This window comes from Neodiprion fabricii, chromosome 2, assembly GCF_021155785.1.
Source record: "Neodiprion fabricii isolate iyNeoFabr1 chromosome 2, iyNeoFabr1.1, whole genome shotgun sequence".
Lineage (NCBI taxonomy): Eukaryota > Metazoa > Arthropoda > Insecta > Hymenoptera > Diprionidae > Neodiprion > Neodiprion fabricii.
In genome coordinates this window covers 32,243,216-32,269,767 of record NC_060240.1, presented here as the reverse complement: position 1 = coordinate 32,269,767, position 26,552 = coordinate 32,243,216, and the positions used below count along the sequence as shown (strand labels likewise).

The window sequence follows — 26,552 nt, the reverse complement described above, 5'->3', positions numbered from 1 at the left end:
GTAACAATGCCCATAATTATATGTATAAGTAATAGTACACCATATTATTTGCAATATAGTTTTCTTTGTTTTTTTATGTACCCCACTTGCGACCGGCGCAATTTACACATCAAATGCTATACCTAGGAATAATACCCGTACAAATCAAGTATATTTAAAATACGTACAAACCGATTGACGCATACACGACAAATTCTCCAATTATAACGCGTGTTGATGAATTGAAATTGTTTTGATTGAATCTCGAGCGAAACCCGTAATACCAAAATGGCGTATTTTCGCGTACCTGCGTCAAAAATCAAATATCCTGTCACTCAAATTCGACTGGATATTTCATCATTATTCGTATATTTAATAAATAAGAATATAAATACGGCAAAGAAAGCTATAATTTTATTCTTCTAATGTTCTAATTAGTTTACTCGTGTTAATATATTCTCGATACATTACTCACGTCACAGCCTAAAATACCTATTTGATTCTCGTATAAAGTAACGCAAATACTTGTACGTATATTACACTATATACAAATAAAATTGGAATATTTTCATTTCAATTGTATAGTGTATATTTTACACCATAATAAAATATTCTCGTCACTTACATTAATATTATTATTACACAGGGTTCTTATAGCGAGTTTTTTGGTTTCCGTCTTTCATTCCACACTTATTCATTTTCTCGTTAGTCTTTGTTACATAGTTTATTCGGATGGTTTTTTTTCTACAGTACGCATTTCCGGGAATATAATATCTCCTGCAGCGATAGCAGACATGTTTTTTAAACATAGATATACACGTGGGTAAATCAACTTCACACGATTGAGGTAGTATATAAGTATAGTCGCAAAGTTGCGTGTTTATCCAATTTTCCACATTTTTCCCGACTTGATGTTTATTGGCGTATTATATGGACAATGATTCGTATGTAACGTGTGAGCAATAAATAATAAGCTCTCTGAAATGAAGAAAAGTAACGGGGTTGGGGGATACAAGTCAGCGAAGAATGTGGACAATTGTTAGATGAAAAGTACTAGCAATATAAAAAGTTCGTGGAAGTCAATTCGTTAATCAAACCTCGTGCGTATCACGAATTGAAATTCTACTTCAATTCTCAAAATTTATTCGTTACAATTGCTTATTTTATATTGTTATATGCTTTACGGAATGTTATACGATGACTGTTATGAGAAGGAACAACGTTTTCTCTCATTCAGGCACAATTAGCCCGATGAAATTGAATCTCTATAATATAATTATATCCGTCATAATATGAGTATGTTTAAAGTATTGCCAAAGTTCGTTATTTGATACGAAAGTTGTGAATTCGAAGTGAGGATTCTTCTTCAAAAATACGGGACGCAATTTTTTCCTTTCCAAAGTATGAGGCAATCGTTTTATACAATAAGGAAAGGATTGAAAAAGTTCGTTTCGAAATCTGTCTTTCTTTTTCCCCAGACCGTAGAGAAGAAGTTCTACCAAGGGTTTGAGATACTAATTTTACAGGGGTCAATATTTGTCTCAAACAAGTAAATAAATACTGTGAAAATTGTTGTATACCTGTACACTCGTCAAAACCTCTCAAGTCGGAAGAGTTATTTCTCGGAAGTTGAATAACCCTCTGAAATAATTTGATTTTGTACAAAGATTATTTCGAGGGATACAGAAATTTAACATCGTAGCTTTGTTCTCGGTGATCTTTATATTGATGGAAAATCTTGTTTCCTGTAATCGGATACCGACAAAGAGTGAAAAAAGAAAAGTATTTCTCGGCTGCAGATTGTTTTCACGTTTCATAGGTAACTCGCATTCTAATTTATCATTCTTGTTATGCAACACCTCAATTTCTTCCCGGTCAAACACCGTACCTTAATTGTCAAATGTAATGCACCTTAGCGGCGTGATTAGCGGCGTGACGGATACGCGCACCTTATACTGCGTATATACGCATGTTTGCACATTTCGTAAGCCTTGCGTATATCGCACACAACTGTGGATATTTTAGGCTAAGAAAAGGCGTTTCACTGGTTTAATCGAAGGTTCGTAATCCCGCACACAATGTGACGTAACACGGTTGTGACGTCAGAGGAAAGGTGCGCGTTGAATTAGGGGGTCATGCCCCTCGGCAACGTCGCCGTTGGCTCGAGCTCCAGGAGTTTTTGTCATCGTCGAGAAAACGTTTCCCCGATCAAAGCTTTCGTCGCAGGCGTTAATTTCCGCGTCCATTCCCGGTCGCATGTTGACGTACCTAGCCGAAATTTTACTACCAGTGTCCGTGGATTTTCCGCCGCCGCCGCCGCCGCCGCTCACGAAACGCTGGAGTTCGAGGTATTTGGATGCCTGATCGGAATCGGAGTTATCGACGACCGGAAGTCCGCCGCTATTCGTCGACAGCAAAGGGCTCGAACTTTCCCCCGCCGTTTGCGCCGTGTTTCCAAATGCGGACGATCTCGCGCTTATGAAACTGTCGCGATTCAATTCTCGCCCTCTTCCGATCGTCCTGTCGTCGTCTTCGATTCCCCGGATCAGCGGCGTTCCGGAACTCACGATCGAAGTAGCCACCATTCTCGGCGAAGCCGCGCTCTGCGAGGATCTTCTCATCGATACGGAAAATTTACGGAACTTTTCCGGCAGCTGAATGTCGACCTGACCCGTATGCTCGAGCTGCACACTCGCCAAGGGGACGTCGAGGCACGGCGATAACAGCCGCGGATTCGTCGCGAGGAAATCGACGATTTCCGGCGCGTTTGGTCGCAACTTGTGATCGATTTTCCAGCAGGAACGTATAAGGTTTTCCCTTTTAACGCCGACCGAGAAAAAGAAGAAATAAATATTACATATGCTGGATCAAACGGGGTGTCTCGAGTCGTTCGTTGTACCGTATATCGTATTTTTTAAATCTCTTACAGGGGGGCCTTTATTCCCGATGGAATGGCTATCGTGTTTCCCGTCTTTACGTGCTCCAGGACCTCGTTGTTGCTCAATCCTTGGAAGGGAAAACTTCCGAAGGTTATTATTTCGTAGAGTAGAACACCGTAGGACCAGACGTCGGATGCCGGTGTGAATATTCCCAGTCCCAGAGATTCGGGGGCCATCCATCTCACCGGTAGCATTCCTTAAATTTGAATTTCATGAACTTCGGGCCAACTTCACTCTCTTACAACATAGGTATTTTTATTACTGATTTCACAACGTTGAAATTACTAACTTTATCGCAACGAGTCGTGCTGAGAAAAAACCGTTTCTTCGCGATTTTGGAATTGTTTGAAATCCAGTAAACCGCAACAAAACGAAAGACACTCATATTTAGAAATACTTGTTCCTTCAAAGGCGTTGTAAAAATAAGACGATAGTGATATTTTTTCCATATTTTACGTTACGATAACTTGCGTTACTAACTTCAATCTCGTCTGATTTCAATCGTTTAATCGAGTCGGTGGCCAGGAGTAATCAGCCTGTTTCACTGTCAGTTATCAGTTGTTGCTTACCTTTTCTGTTGAATTTGTAGTAGTCGTTCTCGTACATTGGTCTAGTCATACCAAAGTCACCTAATTTTACCACACGCTGAGCATTCACCAGACAGTTGCGCGATGCTATGTCTCTGGAATAAACCAACGAGCGTGTCTCATTACCTATACATGTTATTCATACGTGTGTATAATAATGTGGAGAAATCCTAGCATTGCCTATATATATAATTACTTGTGTACCTCTATACACACACATTCATATATAAACATATGTATATACATGCACACACACACACACACGCACGTACATATAAATCAGGTTCCCATTAACGACAACGCGTTTCGCTATATTTATATATATATACACTGAGCAAAGCTCGCGTTGTTGTTAATGGGAACCTGATCTAAAATAACTCAGTAAACAGTTCGTCGTCGATACCGGTGCGTAAACAATTTTATTACACACTTTCAGCCTGTTTATTATCCGGACTACTATAAACATTAGTATTATTACTACCCATTGCTATTGAATAATATTATTGGGGTGCCGTTTTCCAATTTTTCGGTTTGAAAAATTCCTATTGTGTTGTTAGTTTTTGGACGAATAGATGTATTTTTTTCTAATCGTTTGGGCTTGAAAATTGTGTTAATTTGTTATCATCTGCTTGTAGAAATGAAATCTAGCAATCTTTGATAAGTTTTTCTAACGTTGGAAACCTGCTGAATCTCGATTGGAGGTGTACTTACGATATGTACGGATATATTTTCACATATGAGAAAGAAGTAATTCGATTTTCTGACAGGTATGATGGGTGATGTACGTAACTGATAACGAGTATAATTGAATTCAATCGAATGAAATTGGTACCTGTGAACGTATTTGAGCTGAGCCAAATAGCTGAGAGCTCTTGCCACATCGAGAGCCATAGCTGTTAATTTTTTGCTAGATATTTCGTCGGATTCTTCGTAATTGCGATCGTTGACGAGGTGCCGCCTGGCCAAGAGATAGGTTTTCAAATCGCCGTATAGCATGAATTCCATAACCGTGTAAACCGGTTCGCATTTAATACAGACGCCGAGAAGTTTGATGATGTTCTTGTGCTCGAAACGCTTCATCACTTCGACCTCGCTCAGAAAGTCCAATTTCTCTTCGGTCGAACTTCCAACTTTCAACGTCTTCACCGCCACGGCGAGCCATCCCTTTTCCGCAAAGAAAGCTTCGCCTCCGTAAACAGTGCCGAAAGCTCCCTCGCCGAGCTTCCGATTTATCACGACACATTCACGCGGTATTTCCCACTTGTCCAGACCAGCTGTGTCCGTTTGCAGCAAGTCGATACCAAGCGATTTCATGTACCTCTCGTGCAGACGAACTTTTTCGTCGTATCTGTAAAAAACGCGCAATCAACAATTTATTTTCATTAAAGTATTGAAAAGTATGAACGGCACGGTAATTGACCGCAACGTTTGCTCGTGAATCAAAGTGTCGTCAAGATCCTTTCGACGAAATATTGTACTAGTAACATAACGGAACCAAGGTACTAACTTTCTCTTGATCATAACGAAACCGACGATCAGCAAAACCCCGAGACAACCGAAACCGATGATGTTTACGATGACGATGGCGACTTCGCAGGTCACGTCGAGAAGTTCAGCTATACCGGAGAACACGCATTTGTCAGGCTTCAAAGATCCGTCGTTCGGTTTTTCCCCGGTAAGCCATACTATCGCGGACATGTTGAGGTCCAAACGACCGCCAACGACTTCGTTGTGAGTGTCCGATACGTTGGGATGAAACAGGCCGATTTTCTTCGTCTCGTTATTGACGTGCTGAACGATTTCAACGACGGATATCCGCGAGGCTCCCCCCAGGAACTTTATCCGTCCCGACACTCCGTAGAAGTCCGTTCGGCTTATTATGTCCCTGAGTCTGTTCGCCGTTTGTTCGTGGTGAAGAGCGAAGACGTAGCTCTCGTTCTCTGCCAGCAGCTGGTCCATCGCGTAGGCGTAGGTCCAGGTCGCGTCGTAGGCGTAACCGGCGTAATCCGACGGCAGGAGATTCTGCTCCTGGCACTTCGCCTCGTAACTCTGTCGCCATTCTTTCACCGTTATGTTTTCCTGCATCGTCTCGTCGTCCGGAGCCCAGAAGGAGTGCGTTATTCCCAGGTAGCCGTTCACCGCTTCTGCCATTTCTGCGTTCGAACACGGCACCGTTTCACCCTCCGCGTTGTAACGCTCCGTCTCGTACCAACCCGGCAGTAGCCACAACGGAAGGAACCAGACGTAACCCTGCGGAAATCGCGATTGATCTTTGTGTTAGTGGAGATCTTACAGAGTCAATGCCGGTGAAATTCTAAATTCCAAAGAATATTATTTATACGATGAAACGCTGATGTGAGAAACTTATGGTTCCAGAGTTTCAATATTATATATTCCTGATTTATAACCCGCGTATTCACGTGTAATACCTAAACGAAAGTCTGCCAAAAGTTGCGGAATAATTTTAGCATCAAATTAGCTAGTTGCGAATGCTCGACGACGTTTCATCTAAAAACGGTATTCCGTAGAATCGATGGGCACTGTCTTAGGTATAGTTTTATATCACGAAAGAGAACGGAACAACAACTACTTCGACATCGCGAATCCTGTTCAAATGCTTAAATATCGTACGTATGACGGTTCGTCGTTTGGCTGAGGAGACGGATGAGAAAAAGAATGGTGAAAATAAACCCAGAGTAAAAACTAATTCTCATCATTATTGTAACGACATACTAACTTGATAGGCGGTCATTTCCAACTTGTAAGCCTCGCACATCACTTGCCTCGCGACTTCGTCGTAAACGTCGGCTATAATAATTCTCGCTCGTTTCTTCTTCAGGTTATCCAAATACTGTAACAAACAACAACAATTTATCTTCGGAATCGGAGAATGAGAGGCACAATCGAACCAATGTTGTCATACCCGTCGCTCTTCTTCGCTCGCTTCTCCACTGCGGATCGTATTGTGTATACCTAAGTGAATTTTGCTATCACAACTGTGCAAGTTAAACGCTACCACGATGCGGCACTCTTTCCGAACCATAATATAATATTAAACGAACAATGGACGGTGAAAAATGATATTTTTCCGTAACAATCGAAGAAGAAGAAGAAGAAGAGGAAGAAGAATCATAATCATAGGAGTAAAAACTCACCCTCCGCATAACGTCGATGTCCCTATCCCTCGGGTATTTAGCATTGTCGACAAACGTGATTCCGTTCTCCTGTAGAAAATCCTGCATGTGAGATATGTACTCGGTGTACTTCTGACCGTCCTCAGTCAGAGCGGCTACCCTTCGCCATCCCATCTTCTTCAACAGCTGAAGGTAGACGTGTTTGTACTGCTTGTTCTCGCCAATGGTGCGGAAGAAGTACGGATAGCTCTCCCTGTCGTCGAAGCTCGAACCCTCCGCGCTGTAGCTGACTATCATGGTGCTGTACTGCTTCGAGATCCCGATCAGTGGTTCGAGCGTTTCCGAGCACGCCGGACCCAGAATCCCGATCAGCGTCTTGTACTGGTAAACGATGTAGTCGATGAACGACTTCATGACCATGTCCGACTTGCACTGTCCGTCGCGAGCCAGGAGCTCGAGGCTGTAGTCCTTGAGGACAGTGTTGTTGGAGTTGACGGAATCCCTCGCCATGTCCGCCGCTACCAGGATCGATTTAGCCTTGTAGGACGAGCCGGTCATCGGAAAGATACCCCCTATGGTGAGGACGCTCTTGTCCCTGTCTTCGGACCTCCAGTTCTTCAACGTCCACTCCAAATTTTTGTCAAGCCAATCGCAGGCGACCTTCTCCTCGGACGTGTCGTTGTTGTAACCGCCGATCAGCTCCTGGTACATGCTACCGGTGAAGTACACCTTCGTTATCGTCTGGTAAGCGAGTTTCGCTATCTTTTCAAGCTTGGCCCAGACCAGCTTCGTCAGTCTCTTCGAACCGTAGGGACACCTCTCGCCGTTCAAGTCGCATCGCGGAAAATCAACCGAAACGAAGTCCCGATCGCTCGGCACAAGGTCGCTCGGATTCCAGTGGAGTATGACCAGCGATCTGTTGGATCTAGAGGCCGCGTATCGATCCGTTATCCATTCGGTAAGGTTCTTCAAACGCGGACCAACCCAGGCGACCATGACGTACAGTTTCAGACGGTCTACGTCGTCCTTGACGAAACCCGTCGCGTCCGGATCGCTCGTCAGCAGCAGGGCGCAACTCTCCCTCACATCCCGCACCTCGTTATTGCTGAGCGACGTGTTCGCTATATCGGCACTGCTCGTTTTCCGGCATCGTTCCGGCACGTAAAATCCATCCCGACAGTTGTCCTTCTCGGTGCAGTAGTGCTGGTTATCGGATCCCGGTTTCAGTGTCGCCCTTTTTATCTCCTCGAGGATCTCGTCATCCGGTTGAAAATCTGACGCTCTCTCGGTATTCGCGAACATCTCCCAGCTGCTTGACATCCGGTCCGATCTCCACAATTTTCGCGGCACGAACCATCCGAAGTAGCCCGGTGGTGCGACGAAACCGCAATCCTTAACGTCGTAGTACTCCATGTAAAATGCCATGTCCAATTGCACTGGAAGCCACACTTCCATGTTCACCATTGTTTCTGGTATTCTGGAATCACGCCGTGAGGACATGCTACACTGACAATGAGAGATCGGGTCTCGAAATCGGGTTCTTTGACGATGCGTACGTCAGCGTAGAAACCGACCAAAGCACCCCCTTAACCTTTGTCCTGATCTACCGTGATTCTACGGGATAAGTGTACGTCCGGCTGAATGTAAAGGTTTTATTTAAAGTAAAAATTTGTCATTTTTTTTAAGTCACGAGAGATTATCATCACGGTGTAATGATTTTACAGCTACGTATGTTCAGGAAACGAAATTTTATTCTTTAATTCGCGTATCGATTACCACGACCTTTAGATCTTTATTCTCTTTATATCACATCGATACTTTTTTTCTTCAAGGATTCAATCTCGGTTCAACTTTTCGTTTGTTAATTTTCTACTTTTGACGTGGACTTACATGCTTTGAGGATGTTGGCCGTCCGATAGTCTCGAAATAACCTCCTCTGCGTTAAAATTATCATCTATTTCCACTAACGAAACGGCCGAGTAACCAAGTACCTCGGTTAGGAATATTTTCATTACTCTGGATACCAAACGCTGCGTTACTCGTCTCGATAATTCGAATCTGATGTCCAAAGTTTTTCCTTCCAATTGGACGATCCGCTTCGCCGTCACCTCTGAAATTTTTATCACGACACTGTATGTTATTTATACGCATGATTGTTATACCTGCGCGCAGGAGGCAATTTTTATCCGCAGTAGTAATTGAATTTGAAAAATTGGAATGCGAAGAAAACAAATCTTGCAATTGTCCAATTATTTGCGTATGATATATTTGTAAAAACTTTTAAAGTAGGCATTACACTCGTTATAACATCACGTATTGCGTACATTCCGTCGTGGAATATATTTACAAATAAATTTCGTCGACTCGTTACGTACCGTGTAACCTATACGTAGTAGATATGATCATGATAAAGTTAGTAACGTTATAGTGACGATTCATGCTGAGGAAAAACCGGTATTTCGCAAATTTGGAACTGTTAAAAATTCAGTAAATCGTAACGAAACAAAGCGTAATTATATTTTGCAATCCCAGTTACTTCAAAATCGTTGTAAAAATAAAAAAATAGTTATTTTTCCCCAAACTTTCCTTACGATAACGTTACCGTAACTTCAGCCTCGTCGATATGAGAAGCGCGTCCGTCAAATATTACATTCTCTTTATCTTCTCGATAAATTATTGTTGTTGGCGGATAACAATTGTTACGCAGTGATTCGTTATTAGCAATATATTTACGGAGGTACTTACTTTCAAATATAGGCCTCGTTAAGCACTGATCACCATTGCCCAGTTGCAGCGTCGTGCAGACGGCCAGAAGGCATAAAACACGCCCTGGACTTTGAAACATTTTGCCAATTCTTCGTTACCTGTAGAAATTGAAAAGATCAACGATTAACAACTTTGACTCGACGAATAGAACAGAGAAAAAAAAAATACAACAAGAACGGAGCAAGACTGTGTAAACAGATTGTACGTAACAGAAAATCATAGATTATTTAAGAAACTTGGGAAGTCGGGCGATTTCTATCTTGCAGATTATATATTTGAAAACAGGAGCGATGTTAGCTGTTACATCGTTGTAATCACGGAATGCTGCGCGGAAAAAGAAATGAAAAAAAAATGTCATCAAAATTATAAGTTGAATAATTAGTCTATACAAGTATATATATATATATATGTATATATGTAACCATACGCATCTACCAACTAGTTTCGTCTTTTACCCTGTTTTCACATTTCTATTGTACCATGCCATTCTTGTAACTCGATTTCTCTCATAATAGACAGTTTGTCAGTACCATATCACTATCAACCACAATCTCTGGCGTCATCCGTTTCCTAACCTCCCGATAGCACCACATATATATGTATATACACATATTTCTCACATCGTTACGATTAATTCGTTTTTATTTCGTCTACGTTACTAACCATTGAACCCCGATTTGGCAATAGAGTCGTACATACAGATCATACGTATAAAACACAGAGACGATGTAAGTGCGATTAATAGATAAAGTTTACGCTGGATATGATTGTCGGTATATAATTTCTATGTATTTATGCTCATTCCACATACCTATTGAGCAATTTCTTAACGATCTACTTAAACGCACGTAATATAGTGAAATTTGCCATCTAGATATATTATGTATAATAATATAATCAAGACTTTTGACAAACGGACAAACAGCTGGATATTGTATTTTTTATAAGATTTTACAAGATGCTTTCTACAGCCGATTATAAAAATAATTATACAGCTGTGCGTAGATGCGACGTTTAATAATAATAACAACAACAAAAACAACAACAATAACGATAATAATGATAATAACTATACTATAATGTATATGTATTATTGTACGCATAAGAGTTACAACATATAGTATGGAATTTAAAATGTTCCAAAAATTTACGTACATTTCGTGTTGCTGTCGGGGTTTTTTTTTTTTTTTTTTTTCATCCCGTTACTTGCGCGCGGTTCTTGTAAAACACAAGAATATTTGTGTAGTAGCTGAATAACGTTCAAGTCGACAGCTCGGGCAATTTTGGGTTTGTTTGTTTTGCTTTTATTCTGTTTTCATCTTATAAAATGCCAGCTGTTTATCCGTTTGTCAAAAGCCTTGAGTTCCCGCCCCACCACGGGCTGGCTATATTTGTATATAATATATACTACTATTTTATTATATGTTGTGTGTGTATATATATATATATATATATATATATATATATATATATATATACAACGACCTTAATCCCGGCCAATGTTGACATTTTTCGCACGTGTAATGACGAGTTCTAAAAATTGGACGAAAAGTGTCGACGTATCCAGCGACGCCTCTTATACGAAAAGTAACACGTTTCAGATTTCTCACGATGCCAATGTAAATATACAGTTGTTGTAATGAAAAATAACTGTACACGCACATGCGAAGTGACAGGTTCGATCAATATTGGCAAAAATTATACAGCGATGACAAATGTAGAAAATCGGCTACATTGTAATGAATTTATGGGGACAGGAGAAAAAGAAGAATTAGAGTAAAAAAATTAAAATGTTGAAGTTTGTTACGTCATCGTAACGTTCTTAGCTTCGCGATGATCGAAGGAACTGCTCGTTTAAAGATTTCCAAATACGTACGAGTATTGCGTATATATCTTGTCTCATTACCGTTTACTGAATTTCAAACAACGCCAAAAGTCGCGAAGTAACGATTTTTCCTCATCATATGTAATTCGTTACGATAACGTCACTAATTTCAACATGACAAACAATTGCTACAGTGTGTTAACTTTGTCAACGAATTCCCGCAGCTCGTTATGGTCTAGCCATAGCCATTTCTATAATATTGTGGGCGATAATGCATATCGGACATGCGTGTGTGTGTGTGTGTGCGAGAGTGCGATCATATTACAGAGCCGAACCGGTGACATTATTTTGTACGGGCGGAAAGATCGCGGGGCAAGTATTCTTCGCGGGCGATATCGTATGGATGAAAATAAAACGGTGACAATAAAGTTTAATAATATAACTTGAGGGAGAAGAGGAAAGCGAGAGTAGAAAAGAGAAAAGAGAAGAGAGGGAGAGCGAGAGAGAGAGAGAGAGAGAGAAACTTTCATACGAAGTCCAAAAGAGAGTGTCCGCGGTTCAGAAATAGAAAGAAAAACTGCGGCTGAGAGTTTAGTACCGCGCTTCGATTTATAAAATTTCATGCGGATACGTGGATGTGTTTTTCTTTTTTTTTTTTTTTATTTCTTTCCTCCGTCTATATTCCACGAAATTATTATCTTATAACAATTATCCTCGAGATCATGTCGCGGGATGAAACGAAATTTGATTTAAAAATAAATATTATACGAATGATAATTTAAAATTACCGTCGTTTCGCATCGCCGTATTAACCGTGTTATCAACAACGCAACCCGTACTTCGACTTTACCGTATATTTAAGCACGTGTACAAAGTTTGTAATTAATATATATTAAATAATATATAATACATATAATCGATATGATTCACTCGGGCACATGTCATGTGATTAAACACACGAAGTAGGAAAATAATAATATACCATTTATTTTATTTATTTTTTCACACACATATATTACACATTATACATTATACATTAATTATAATTATTTTTTAACCTTCCGCGTCGGCGCCACGTGTCTGATATTCGGTAAGTAGATATCCTCGCAGTGTGGATCATGTCCCACATGCCCCCCCCCCCCTTTGTCATTGCAGGCCCTCATTATCGCGAGTGGGTATCGCAAATACACAAACAGACGATACGTGGCATATGTTCGAGAGCTTAAACAACGCTCATGGAAATTGCTTACTGATTCTGAGATTAATATCAAAAGTTAGGGAAAAAACCGTTTGGAAATTGTCAAGCAACGTTTATTTTCGCCAACGATACCGGAGACGAATTATTATTAGTATTTATAATACACATTAGGGTAATATTTTTTGATTAACTCTATTCGCGTTCTTGTATCATTGGCGCAAACAACATAGCGAATAACACGTTTGATCCAGACAGTCTAACCGATACGTCTCTGATACACCCCCTCCCTCCTCCAGTTGAAACTTGATACTCGGATATTTTTGGGTGCAAACTCGTGACGGACAAATACATGTTCGCGACGCAATAATTGGAACGCTCAATCGCGAAACGTGAAACGCGGTCGAGAAAAACATATGCATGTAATATCATACGTACGTAGATATTCACACACACCTATATATCTACATCGGATATTGTACACGGAACAGTTACTCGGCGTGTTTATTTCGTGTAATTACACTGGCAAAAGAGAAAAATAATTTAATCGCTTGGTTAAAGTTGAAAATAAATGTATTTATTAATTTTTAGTTCTGGTTTCCTTCGTTTGATCGTTGATAAATGATTTAACGCATCAATAAACTCGAATCGTGGAAACTGGGTCGGTGGTTTGAACAATTTTGAGGAAACTAACGTTAATATTGACTTGAAAAGTGGCAAAAGCATAAATTTTTTAACTTGAAATATTCCCGTATTATACGCAATAAGTGACAGATATTTTCACTGTTCGATAGTTCACTCATTATTGTCTTTGCACGCGTGAACGAAATTCGAAAAGGTTGAGGAAAATTGATAGGATCGATGTAACATTATTGAAAAATTGAACAGGACAAATCACTCTCGAAGAGAATAAAACGAATAATATTATCAAACGTGTCTGTAAATTATGTTTAGAAAAAATGTAAATAATGTATGAAAAACGGGATGCACGCATGCGTGAGTGTAAAATAATTGCAGTGATCGTTGTTGGTGTTGCTGGTGTATGGAACGTGCATCGGGCTGGAAATTCGGCAGCTGCCTAAATTGTTTAAACAATATACTCGTCGGCATGCGACGATATCTCTCATAATTATTAATACAGTGTACAGAACTACAGGTATGGCTGCATGCGAAACTCGAGTACATGTGTAGTATTAAAATATTGTTTTACCTGCTCCTGCATTTATGCATATAAATGACCTGCCCGTGTATCTGATATGTTTAGCGATCGTTGCAGTCAAACATAAATAAACTAAAGCGTTGGACGTTTGATCGGCGTTTTCATTTATCTACGTACGTTCACATGCGTGTACATAGAAATATATATATATGTATATATTATGTACTAGTGTACGTAACCGAGTCTATATATAGTCAAAGTGTTCGAGCGTGTCAGTTTTTTGCCGCCATTGTGTAAACTATAATTATTATGTCGTGGAAGACAACATCGATATTACCAGGTAAATAAATTCGAGAAAATGGAATGAAATATAAATTTCTATTTTTCAAATTTATGTTTAATTCCATTTTTCTCACTTTATAATTACTTGTTTTGATTGTAACTTCCAAACCAAATTCGTTTTTCTATTAAACGAAGAATTTATGAGATAAATTTCAGGCCGATTGATTGGGTTTTTGTGTTTTTGGTAGTAAGGAAAACAAACGCGTGGTTCAAAAAATTCACAACTCAGTGATGGATGATTTTTTTACAATTTACACCATACTTAAAAATAAATAAAATCACCGGTGGTGGGGGTCAGACGTAGATCGGTTTGGGGTGGAGTGCCTTATATATATATATATATATATGTACAATATTATACCTACTTCATTTCGACAAAGATGCGGGTAAATTTGGTAAAATGTTTCACAACTTTCCGTCGAGACTTCATCGATCGAATGCCTGTTGTTTTTTTCTTTCTCAACTTCTCTCACGTCCGCGCGTGAAATCAGAATAGTTCCCAAAAAGTTGTCGCAAATTACACACAATTTCACAATACTTGTTGTAAATTTCTCATAGCTATACGTCTTAGACGATTGTACGTACTTAGTACGTACAGATCTGATAAGTATTGGCAAATTTTGTGCAAAATATGTGTAAAAAAATCTTCAATTTTTTTTTTTCTTTTGCGGTACGTAGATCAAAATCTGTTTATAAATGATTCCATGGTCAACTTTTACGCGTTAACATTTGAAATGTCAAAACGCATTTCATTGGCTCAAATGAGCGACACATTTTTTCTTACTTTTTTTTTCTGACTGCAGGATAAATGTTATATATATATATATATATATATGTGTGTGTGTGCGTGTGTTTGTGTGGGTGTATATAATATATAGTTATAACGTATACCTATTATAAGCTAGGCAAAGGCTAGAAGAAGAAACACGATTTTACGCGACGCGGATTCTTCTTGAGGCGGCAGAGTTTTGAAATCTTGTATTATAGTCATGCATGTATATAGATATATGTAATATTTATAGCGCGTGTATAAAATATGTGTTTATGATACAGTTACAACAAATTTATAGTAATAATAAATAACACGATAGACGGTTTCCTAGCAATTAATTAACGGCTCGTGAATCTGAAAATCGCGATGACTTCGTATTATTTATATTGAAACGACAAACTTTATTACACACGCTTTGATTCCGATGCGATTGTATCTAATTTATTTATACGGATAAATTATATACCATTCTTTTTTCAAACGGTTTCTACAGAGCGAAAAAATTTTAACCACAGATTAGATTGTTTACCAAACAAACCGCTTCTGTCGCGAAGGTATTTCGGAAACCGATAATAAAGCTCAACTCATCGCCAACCGTGAGGTTAAAAATTAACTACCATGTTTTTTTCTCACTCTCTTTTTTTATACAGCAGGAGAGAAAACAACAAAATTGTTCGAATTTCTTTCTAAAACATGTATATATATATGTGGTAATAAAAAATCCCGCCTAACGGGTAACAAAAAAACCGCGAAAATCGTGCATGCGTTGCAAAATGTTTTTTTTTTTTTTTACGTGGTTTACGAGCATCAATATATATTGTCGGAATTGACCAAAAAAAAAAAAAATGACAGAGACAAATTTTACGAATTTTTTTATTTTTCACCTGTAACCACTGCATCTGTTAATTCTACCTGTATTGAACGAATCATTGGTTATCCATCGATATGTATGATCGAAGAAATGTATGTATTCCGTAGCAAATGATCTTTGTCTAAAATATCGTCTTTTTAAATCTTAAGAAAAAAAAAAGGTTATTTTTGCCTTACTTTAATTTAACTCACAAAGTAAACGAACCTCTAGTTTAATATAAAAAAAAGTCGTGCCCAACGTTCCCCTGCATTTGCATGTTCTAACCGCGACACAAGTGTCAGCTGACGTGTATACGTGTAGGTATAATATGGATAATAATAATTAGCGAATGCGCACGTGGTCTTCAAGTGGTTTTGCGATCGGCAGTGGATATACGTTACATGTACTTGCATTATCATCTCTGACATAACGTATTAGGTATTTGTAGTAAAACGATAACAAACAATAACGGAAGGCATGCCAGACAAACGTGACGGAATTGCGTTGCGTATTTGTATACCGCATAAAATATACGTACCGAACACACACACACACACACACACACACGCACAGTGTATATTATATTGTATGTATCGTACGAGTGTTTCTTGGTCAAGGATACCCGGCATCTTATCTTTGAAACGTTGCAGGTATTTGTTATCGTACGAGTCGGATGTTGAACCGCGCGTTTTATGTACTTCCGTAAATAATCTAGTTGTCGTTTAATGTTAAGATGTGTGGTGCACTATTCACATGTGTAAGGTATACTGTACGACCACAGATGTAAAAATTACGTAACAAAAAAAAAAAAAAAAAAAAAATATGTTAATCACTTTAAAACTACACGTTATAAAAATCTTTCCTTTGTTACTGTTAACGAAAATATGAGGACGGTTCTTCGCTGGTAACGTGATAAATATTAGATTCAACAAAATTTTTGCAGATTTTTTTTTGTAGAGCATTAAATTTCGTACAAAATAGCCGGTGGAATTTTTTATATACATTTTTATTACACAGTGCACACTTTAATACGTACATGCATATACGTATAATACCTGCTCTTCGGTAATAAAAAGGGGAATGTCGTTAATCGAATTGAACCATTTTCTGCATATGAGGAGAAACATGTTGTATTATTATAGTATTGTTTTTGCAAAGGTCGTGAAAATGTGAAAAATTCCCATCGCTGTACATCGCAATTATTAATTAAACTATGTTTCGTCATAAAGCAGTTGTAGTGGCGTTAGAAAAAGTATATATGTATATATATATATATAATAAATAAATAAGTAAACAAGATCCTATCGTGTCGACTCACTCAGCGTCCATTATATACGCGTATGAATGTATGAATCAGTGTACCGTCCCATTATACAGAGGAAGAAATAATTATATTCGCACAACGGTATGAATAGCACGTAGCGTATAAACTAAAAGATCTTACGCGGTAACATTTTTGTTATAAGTCAACATAAATGTCTGTCTTATTAACGATTTCCGCATGTAACATTCACGTTGTACGGCAATCGTATGAGATTGGCTCCAGTTGTTATATTATTGTTGTATTGCAAGGGGAGGATGGTTTCTATAATAATATAATCGTGATTTTATTCATAAATTTTACGCTCTCAAAGACCGAAATTCACGGAAAAACATGAAGGTGACAAAAAAAAAAAATTATTATTGGCGAGACGTGTGGTATTTTTTTGACAAACTTTGGATGTTGATAAAAAAATCAAAAAAAAAAAAATCGTATTCTTCATGTAAACATTGCTTTTATTTATACATTTTTTAACACAAGTAACTGGAGCCAATTTCGAAAAACTGAGCTTACTCCTAGGGTCGTTGCCATCAAATCTTACTAACAATAAGACCACTGAAATATCAAGGGCAACAAACCACCGTTGACCAGTGTGACTATCATGTACTTCGGTAGGTGTAATTTGCGTTCACAATGCGTGGGCAGGTTAGCAAGCCAATAAACATAAAACAGGATGTGGTTAATTGGGCGCGATAGGCGCAGCGGCTGTATTTGTTTAGAAAAATATTAATCATCGCCATTGTATAATAACGAAATTATAGATAACATGCGTTGCAACGTAAATGGTGGTCGAAATGGCCTCCGATAAATAATGTTCGCTGTCTTCGATAACGCGATATCTGTATGTATATATGGGGTATTCCATGCCAACTCTCCCTGAGAATATCCACATTAATTATCTGCAATTTTTAAAATCGAACAATTAAAAAATCTTAAATATTTTTCAAAACATTCCGTTTTACATATAAAAATTTTTAAGCCTCGTGCCGGAGTGGACTGGATCTTCCTTCTAATTCCGATTAGTTTATAAATTAAATAGAGGAAGAAAAAAATACAGGAAATCAAAATAATTGCAAAATGATCAAAATAAGGAACATCCTGACACATACAATATGTATATTGAAAGAGAGGGAGATACAGAGAGACAGGAAATATTAAATTGTTCATCGATCAAGGTCTATGACTCGTTGTCAAATTTGTTCGATAACATACATATATATATAATATATACACACATACACACGTATCTCGATTTGATGCGCACAATATTATAAAGTAACGATGCGTACGAGTATGATATGAGGAAAGAAATAGTCAATTCAACTTCATAAGGTTATTAGGTATGCACTTTTTAGATATATTACGTATGTACATTAGACCTTTCCTTAATAAGGGTAAAATCGAATTTCAATGGTCACAACCCCCAAATTGGTTCGAAATATTTCAAAAAAAATATCAAATTTTTTCAAAAATTTTCCCTCGGTATTTACCCACCCCTGGAACGCCTTACTTTTTTCCATAAGAAAAGCGTCGGTTCTTCGAGGTTTTTAATCAAAAATTCGTACCGGGCCTAAAAAACATCGTAAAAATTGACGATCTCTTCTCTAATATATCACACTTTTAATCCAAGTCACGATCTCTGTGTTTCTTCCACACGTATGTATGCAGCAGGCTGCAGTTGCGAGAGTATCAATATTATTCGAAGATATTCTTTTGTTTCTTGTGTACAATATTGTTTTTCAATTATTTCTGCTATATTTCTTTCGTACGGTGAAAAGAACGTATAAGTTTGCTTTTGAATATTGCCTCCGTGTTCCGCATTCGTTCTCGAAGCTCAAAATATACCCGCGAATAAGTGGCGATTAATACATACACACCAGATGTATGCACTTGTATACGGATACACCGCAATGCGAATACAAATTTGCGTATGCCTATAGAACTCGTATAACGTTAAGGCCGTGCGGTACTCCTACCCTTACCGACCGAGCAGACTCACCCGTTTTCTTCATACATTAAATACAATAACGAACGGAAAGACTTCGAAATTCGACGATGCATCGCTCTTTTGTAGCGGAATGCAGGAAAGTTATTGGCATCCTAAAAATCGTTAAAACAATGTGTCGTTTTTGAGATATTTTTAGATACAATTCCTGCAAAAATAAGCCGTAAAATGAATATCGTGAGACTGTTTTTATGCAATATTGATGTCGCTATAGACAAGAACTAAGAAATACAATAATTTCACAAATGAAAGATGGTCTCACGTGAAATTTGAACCCGTTCCGTTCGTTTAGGAAGAAAAAGGGTGAGTTTGCTCGGTCGGTAAGGCTGGGAGTACTACGTGGCCTTAACGCAATGGTCCGCGAAGTTTCTCCTCCCCTTTATCTTTCTTTTTCTCCTCCACTTTTTTTCTACGTCAACTGTTCGCTTCCCGCCTTGTTTGATCTTGGAGTTAGATAGCGGGCAGGTACACATTAGGTATAATTTATGTAGATATGGCAGAGGAAGCTGGGAATCAGAGATAGGTAAACAAACTGCAGTCTGACGACGAGCGGTGGCACAGACTTTCATGGTTCTGCTAAAAATATTATATATAAAATAAATGTATAAAATAAATAACCTCGAAGTAAATAACATTTTTAGCAGAACCATGAAAGTCTGTGAGAAAAAAAAAACAAGTTGTGCGTAATATCTTTCATTCGGTAAAACATTCATTTTTATGATTTATAACGTTACAGGTACCCGAATGATCATAATGTGTATTATACATTGTACACGTTAATGTTACATTGGATAAAAAATGTGAAGAATTACTTCTGAAAACTATCATGGTTCTACTAAAGAATTTATTCATTCCGAGTTTTTTTTTTTAACGCTTTTATTTGACACTCGGAAACGACCGATTAGGTCAAACGATGAACATGCCGGTTAAATATGTTAATTTTGGAAAAAATGAAACGCTGCGATGCTGTGTCGAATTTTTATTTTATTTTTTTCTCCTAACGTAGATTTCCTTCGGTAATATTCTAGAAGATTCATCGATCACTTATCTACCGATAGCGATATTTGAATAATCATTGGATCCACAGGTTGTGAGTTTACTGAATAAATTGCTACCAGTTTGTGTATAATAATCGATATTGGATGATTTTAGGCACTGCAAAAGAACATCGTGAGTTTTTTTCAATTACATAGCAGCAAGTATAATACCAGCTATAACGTACATATTTTTAGGTTATTCGTTACATGTGATTTATCGTTTTTAACATCACAATTTTCACGTGAAATTCCTCAGCGTTGCGTACGTATAGGTATGCAACGTAGCTGTACAATGACATGTTTTCTCGCAATCAGTGTATCAATCCAGGATATTTCTTCTTTTTTTCTTTTTTTTCTACTCCCCGTTCGGTTATTTGCCTTTTAATTAGCATATCCGTTGAGTTCCGATCTGTGTTTAACTTTATACACATTCGGTATAGCTAGAAAATGCTGCGGGATACGTTTGTCAGTATGCATGTGTGCCTATTTGGATATGTATATACATATGGCGTGAATTCATTTGTATAAATGCGCAATTCGTATACATGCAAAACGTCTGTTCCTTTTGTTTTCCAATCTTCCTTTATCTTCGTCGAGACGCAAGAAAACGATCCGTTTCGTTTGTTTTATTTTATTTTATTTTTCAATTTTACCTTACTCTCAGACATTACGTACTTTTATAACCATGTACAGGCTTGTAATATTTTTTCGAATTCTATCGCGTATTTATTTGCTTACCCATAAAACTTGTTTGTTGATCCATTATTTTCCACACACGATATGTTTGTTTAGTTTCGGTGAACAAAAAAGAAAAAACATAAGCAAACAAAAATTCTTGGCTGTACTATTGATTGATTACGTAATATATTAGCCAGTTTAAAAAGTAGGCAAAATTAAAGTTAACTGCATTATGCCGTGTACGTTTTAAATTTTATTCACGTTTCGTATGATAGAGATTATTTACCGTGGGACTATTCTGTGTAAAAAGAACCACCCGACATTTGAAATCTTAATTTTTGTTTCGTTTTTTTTTTCTCTCAGAGTTGAAAACCGAATTTTATGAGTTAACCTTTAATTTTATTGGAACATTCGAATGTTTAATTGGACCGTCAAACTTATCGATAGAAAAAATCGGCGAAGGCTGGAAATTATTGCACGAGCATGGTCCGGAATAAATTAATTCCAATCATTAGAAACAAATGTGATGAATAAACATGATGCAAAAAAAATTCCAAAACTTGTCGTCTATTTGTATATTAGTATATTTTATATATATATACATGACCTGTTATAAACTTTTTATATGTCTTTCTGTATAACATTTCGCATATCGCATTTGTTTCTAATGATTGGTATTATTTTATATATATTTATTATATATATATTATATATATATATGAAGATGCGCACCGTTACCATACCCTAAATACATACGCTCGAATGATTAGCGAGGGTTCATTTTTCTCAAGGTGGTCTTCTTTCGCGGCCTTGCCTTGTATGTTAAGGTGAAGATTTGAAGAAAGAGGCAAGACATTAACAACTAAATAATAACGTTCCATTAATAATTTTTCCGACGACAAACGATGTTGAGAAAGAACTTTCAGAGAAAGAGAGTATATATATATATATATATATATATATATATATATATATATATATATACGTTTTCTGTTTTATTTTCAACCTTATTTCATCATCGTTTGCGTGTATTTCTTTTTTCTCGGCTGGAAGTACAACCGAGACAAGTCACAACGTTTACTACATGATTTTATTGTGACATTTGTTACTGCAGCACAAGTGAAGCAATTTTTTGCATTGGGATTATGACCGAATTTATTATTATTATCATAATTGTTATTCTAGTTAGAAAGTATTTATGTGTATGGATAAACTATACTATACGTATAACCAGAAACGTCGAAAACACGAACGAGGCCATTTGCATAAATTGCTGCTGCAGTCGGTCGTCCCGCAAGTTATTATAAGAGTTGTAAAAAGAAATAATAAAAACAACAACTTCTTATTTGTTCACGGTTATAATATCTGGATACGTATACACCCACACACACATGTTTATATACATGCAAACACACGCACATCAAAGTGCACGTGAGCATACGCGGTGCAAAACATTTTTTGAAATGTCCGCAAAAATATATAGAAGCCAATACGTGTAACTAAATAGGCTGCAGCGCGGGATCAGTTATGGATATGTGTAATATTGGTTACACATTATTTTAAACCATGTATTATATAATATATTATTATTATTTATATATATATTCATCAAAAAGAGTAGGAAAGCTGATTTTACTTTTTCTTATATTTCGTATTATTGAGAGAAGAAGGATTTTACTCGAACCAGCGGTATCGATACGTTTTAGTTATACAAGTTTTTTCATCTTGTTATTGTTCTTTTTTTCTTGTCCCTCGCGTGTTTTTTCATAATTAATTTTCACTAATTTCGAAAGAATCTTGTCACTCATACTTTTCTATTTTAAATACCCTGTAATGTGAAAAGTTTCGTTGTCGCGATATTTTCGATAATATTGTTTCACTCTCGATATCACAATAAGGTATACTTGAGTTGCTACCTTGTATGACTAATTTACCGTCATTCATTGGTATATTGTTATTCGGTTGGTTTATTCGTTTGTTGTTGTCGCAGCCGCGTTCTCTTCTCCGATCGTTCGAAGACGCGGTCCTCCAGGTTACACTTGCACAGGCATACAGGTATGTTTTCTTCGTATTAGGTAGGTTAATATTTTATACGTCCACTGCTTGCGATTGAGGCGCCTCTATTCTGTACTCTACCGGTATATGGAACTCGGAATGATACGGTCGTATCTCTGCGCATTTCGTCGCATGCGTAACGTGATATGATAGCGAGAAACAAGGAGCGAAGACGAAAGAGAAAATAAGCGGTTCGAAATTAAATGAAACCAATTAATGAAAGAAAACGAAATGAAATGAGAGGCAAAAAAAAAAATTGTTTAAATTAGACTAGTTCGCACCGTGTAACCGGAAATTCTTATCTCTGCTTTAAGTGAAGTATCTAAAACCGCAAGCAAAAATTGGTCAATACACATTCACTCACGTATACATTTATTTTATAGACTACACGCATGCATATGTACATTGTACACATATCGAGCATATACTTCAAGTATAACTAGTAGTACTAGCTTTTGTACAATACATATGCATATACACGTGTATACTTGATATATATATATATATACACATATTATACGTAATATGTTTAAACTACATACTACCCAAATTGAAGATATAAATATTACACGTGCATGTACAATAGTTGCTTTTCTAAGCACCAGGTATGTACAACGATTATCGGTTCATTAGCGTTTGCCTCTTTGTTTTTAATATTATACTTGCAAATACGTCATTCCTGTCGCGTTTCTTTTATTCCATTTTTTTCTCTCATTTTACTTTCTATTTTTGCAAGAAAATTCTTCTTCTGCTTTGTCTTTTTTTTTTTTTTTTTTGTGTAAAGTTCTCGTTAAAATAATATTACAGGTGCACGATTGCGCATATTTTATTTTACCCGTGACACCTTGTAATGTTGAGATCACGCAAATGTCATTTTCTTTACTATAAAATCCACGACAGCTGTTTCTTTCTCCTTTGTTATTTCACATCTCTTGCAAGATCACATCCATTGCAATTTTCTATCACAGTTTATAATTTCAAAATTAACGAATCATTATACGCCGGGTATTGTTTTAATACTGAGAGAACAAGAAAAAGAAAAGAAATCAAATTCATAAGTATGTGTGTAAAATATACCTGCATATACGTACGCATATCGTCCGTTACTGAAAAATCACGTTTCGACTCTATATTAGACGAAAAGTTATCGGGAAAACGGGACAGAGAACGAGGTTAATTAAAATACGAAAATCCTTGGGGGGTTTGAGATGTTGTTGTTGTTGCTGTTGCTGTTTTTGCCGGTAACGTATGATTTACTCATCGTTACACTTTTGGATTTAATATACACATAACATCTCGGTACAACGCACGTGCATATATATATATATATATATACATATATGTATATATATATATACGAGTACATACGTGTAATACGTATGCGAATCCGCCGACGAAGTTTCGCTTTGAAAATAGATATAAAAGAGAGAGAGAGCCGCGGAATAAGCCCGCGGGCCACGCGGCGCGCTGCTTTGCTGCTTTTAATTATCCGCAACGACTAACTAAACTCTCTGACCCGAATAAACGCCTGAATATGTTTGTGTTGTGCAAACTTGATATTATTACGCGAAAGCAGAAGGAGAAGAACGAGAAGAATAATAGTAATAATATTAACAAGAATGAGAAGAAGAAGAAGAAGAAGAAGAAGAAGAACGTAGACTGCAGGGATGGAAAGTACAATCGTCTGGTCTAGATGATTATTACAATTTGCGATCGAGGCGCATTAGATGTATCTGTACAGGCATTCGAGTAATCGTTAACTCTTCTCAAACGACTCCGCGGCTATAAATAACCCACTCGATATATGTACGCACTACACATACCGTACATTTTACACCGTGACAGAACAGTTTTGCGTACTATAATGCTAAATAAAGAAGTGCGATGTGATTATGCAGCTACGGGATGTTTGTCCGAAAACTCGTGTTTCACGTAACGCAATACGCGTGTACGTTACACATCCACGTATGTTGCTATACTCGTTTACAATCATTTTACAACCAGGTATTCTAACAACAATATAAGTATACGTGTATGCGGATGTATTTAACGCGTCGACGACGTTAGCAGCGCTCCGTATATGACCGCATTATCTTACCAAATAGGCATCGCACACACGGTACGTGTAAGGAACGATGTGTGCGCGTACCGCGAATATTGTGTAGGTACCGACATGCACCTTGCGGCGATCCCAAGTCCTTGACAATAACAACTCGGCGTATGAAAGTTACATTTCATGTGTCTCCGTGTGCGTGATGCATGCCTGTGCCGTTTGCATATCGAACCGGTGATGTTATTTTGCAGTATTCGAGTCATGAGGAATTCCCGATATTCTTCCTTGTTGTCTTTCGCATCGCTGTGCCGGCGAATCATTTTCATCTTTCATGTATGATTCTATTCCCTCGAGATGGGTCAATGATACGAAAAATTCATAGCTAGGTCGCTGCGGATATTATTTCGTTCGCAGTTATACATTTTTATCGAAATTCCCGATTGTTATATTACTTTGACTTTTTCTTCTCTGTTTGATTCATTCTTGGCGGACAAGTCTGGAAATTTTTTTGCAAGTAAACAACGAATTCGGTACATTATCACGGATTAGAAAAAAAAAAGAAAAAAAAGAAAAATCACGAGGAACCGTATTTATGTAAACATCTCGTATAATTTCATACGCATAGTTATTATGGTATATCTTGTTGCTGTATTTAGAGTGAAATATGATCTTTCTTCCGCTTCGACTTTACCACATGACTCTTTTAGTTAGCTGTACATGTAATATCGACGCGTCGCGAGATTCCGATTTTCATAAAATAGCAATTCACGTCTCCCCCTGAAATTCTCACTTTTCTGTCTCACGGGTATATCATACTTTGTTTGAAAAAAATTTCTACACCTGTATAAGATGATTCAGGCGAAAGGTGTTCCGATCGGTAAAGAAGGTAAAAATCGCGCGCGTCTCGCGCTTTCCGTTTATTAAATACCGATGATATCACATACCATGTATACGTATACATGTGTACGTATATATGTATATACCTGTGTACAACACATATGTGTTTATATGTACAATAATGCGTGTAAAATCTTTAGTAAATGCGTAGTATATATTACATATAATCCATCAGACACGCATGCGTGAAATAGCTATTTTTCATTTACGTCACGCGAAGCGAAATAATGTGTAAACATGGTCGTATATATAAAAAAAAACACAATCGCATTTTACAGGAAGAACTCACCTCATTGCTTAGATACGATAATTATTCCGAAATTCGATCACGTACAACGACAACTGTCACACTGCGCTTTAAATCCGTATTACAAGCATAACGTTACCTCACGCGTTAATTTATCCACGACTAAACTCCACTTTCAATTACAATTACTTATTTATTAATTTCAGATTGGACAATCTTTAAGAAACTTCTTTTTCCACTTTCACACGCTGCGTGGGGTGTGCACGTTCATCGTTCGCTGTTTCGCGACTTGCTGTTTCTTCTTTTCTATTTTTATTTATTCTCCCTTGCTCCGTTCCGCTTGCTCGTCTCCTTTAAAATTTTCATCCACCTCCAACGTAAATCAACGCTGCAGCGACATTGCGCCGAATAGCTTGTCGCGTTGAATAAATAAGTGCAAAAAAAAGAAAAAAGAAAAAAAAATATTAAACAACTTAGATGAGAGAAAGAAAAAAAAAAAAAAAAAAGAATTTAAAAAACAAAATCGGAGAAAAAAAAAAGAAAAGAAACGAGAAAAAACCCGCGAAACTTAGGGCGCAATACTTTTAAAAACTTTTCGCACGCGGCACGTTACACCTTCTACTCATATCGATATCGCACTTGTAGTACGTACGATTGTTGCCGCGCTACTGACCGAAGGATTTTAACGCACGGGAGGCACGCGCACGCATA

The 26,552-nt window shown here is 37.5% G+C and overlaps 1 protein-coding gene across 7 annotated transcripts; it reads right to left on the bottom strand.

The window, feature by feature from the left end:
- Nucleotides 1-660: 660 nt before the first annotated feature.
- On the bottom strand, nucleotides 661-26,552 carry LOC124176551. 7 transcript variants are annotated; one of them, XM_046557980.1, is made up of 11 exons: nucleotides 26,424-26,552; nucleotides 25,884-26,192; nucleotides 9,385-9,503; nucleotides 8,530-8,749; nucleotides 6,661-8,140; nucleotides 6,243-6,356; nucleotides 5,013-5,755; nucleotides 4,338-4,853; nucleotides 3,488-3,600; nucleotides 2,907-3,114; nucleotides 661-2,796 (listed from the first exon to the last, which is right to left on the bottom strand). In XM_046557980.1, exons 3-11 carry the CDS (start codon nucleotides 9,482-9,484, stop codon nucleotides 2,082-2,084), a joined length of 4,209 nt encoding a protein of 1,402 aa, XP_046413936.1. In that variant the 5' UTR covers nucleotides 9,485-9,503; nucleotides 25,884-26,192; nucleotides 26,424-26,552; the 3' UTR covers nucleotides 661-2,081. The 7 variants fall into 7 exon arrangements, with proteins under 7 accessions (XP_046413936.1, XP_046413935.1, XP_046413938.1 ...); XM_046557979.1 differs by having other exon boundaries at nucleotides 25,884-26,253; nucleotides 26,424-26,551; XM_046557982.1 differs by having other exon boundaries at nucleotides 6,661-8,116; nucleotides 25,884-26,546.